At 28.3% G+C, this 561-nt stretch overlaps 1 protein-coding gene across 1 annotated transcript in view; it reads left to right on the forward strand.

Moving 5' to 3' along the window:
* LOC106879895 (WD repeat-containing protein 35) overlaps window positions 1–561 on the forward strand; it is a 99,754-nt gene that overhangs the window by 77,591 nt on the left and 21,602 nt on the right. Inside the window, exon 27 of the mRNA XM_052971236.1 lies at window positions 276–416. Within this exon, the coding sequence (XP_052827196.1) occupies window positions 276–416 (141 nt within the window). The remainder of the gene's footprint in view (window positions 1–275; window positions 417–561) is intronic.

The following is a 561-nucleotide window of genomic DNA, read 5'->3' on the forward strand; positions in this document are numbered from 1 at the left end:
TATATATATATATATATATATATATATATATATATATATATATTTATATACACATACATATATGTACATACATACATATATATACATACCCACATATATATATATATAAACACACACACACACATGTATGCATGCACGTGTGTGTATATTTAAACATGCAAATACACACACCATGCATACCCATTCACACATGCACACACATACACACACATACACACACATAGAAAATATACAAATGTGATATGTTGTCTATCCAGATTTTTCATTTTTCACAGGAAGCAAAAAAGATAGCGAAAGTGTCCAAGTTACTTTTGATGAAGAAAGTGTACGTTCTAATAGGTTTACTAATGGAGAAATATCACGAACAGATGAAGTTTAATGTAAAAGCCAGAAACGAGAAGGGAAAGAAAAGTAACGTAAGTATTCGGATTGTTTTTAATCATGTCCCCTTATTAAATTACATTACTTTCTACTGATAGCATATTGTTTTCAAGAATGCTCAACATTTATGTGTGTGTGTGTGTGTGTGTATTTATATGTATGTATGTATATATATATATA

Source organism: Octopus bimaculoides, chromosome 10 (assembly GCF_001194135.2).
Source record: "Octopus bimaculoides isolate UCB-OBI-ISO-001 chromosome 10, ASM119413v2, whole genome shotgun sequence".
NCBI classification, from domain to species: domain Eukaryota; kingdom Metazoa; phylum Mollusca; class Cephalopoda; order Octopoda; family Octopodidae; genus Octopus; species Octopus bimaculoides.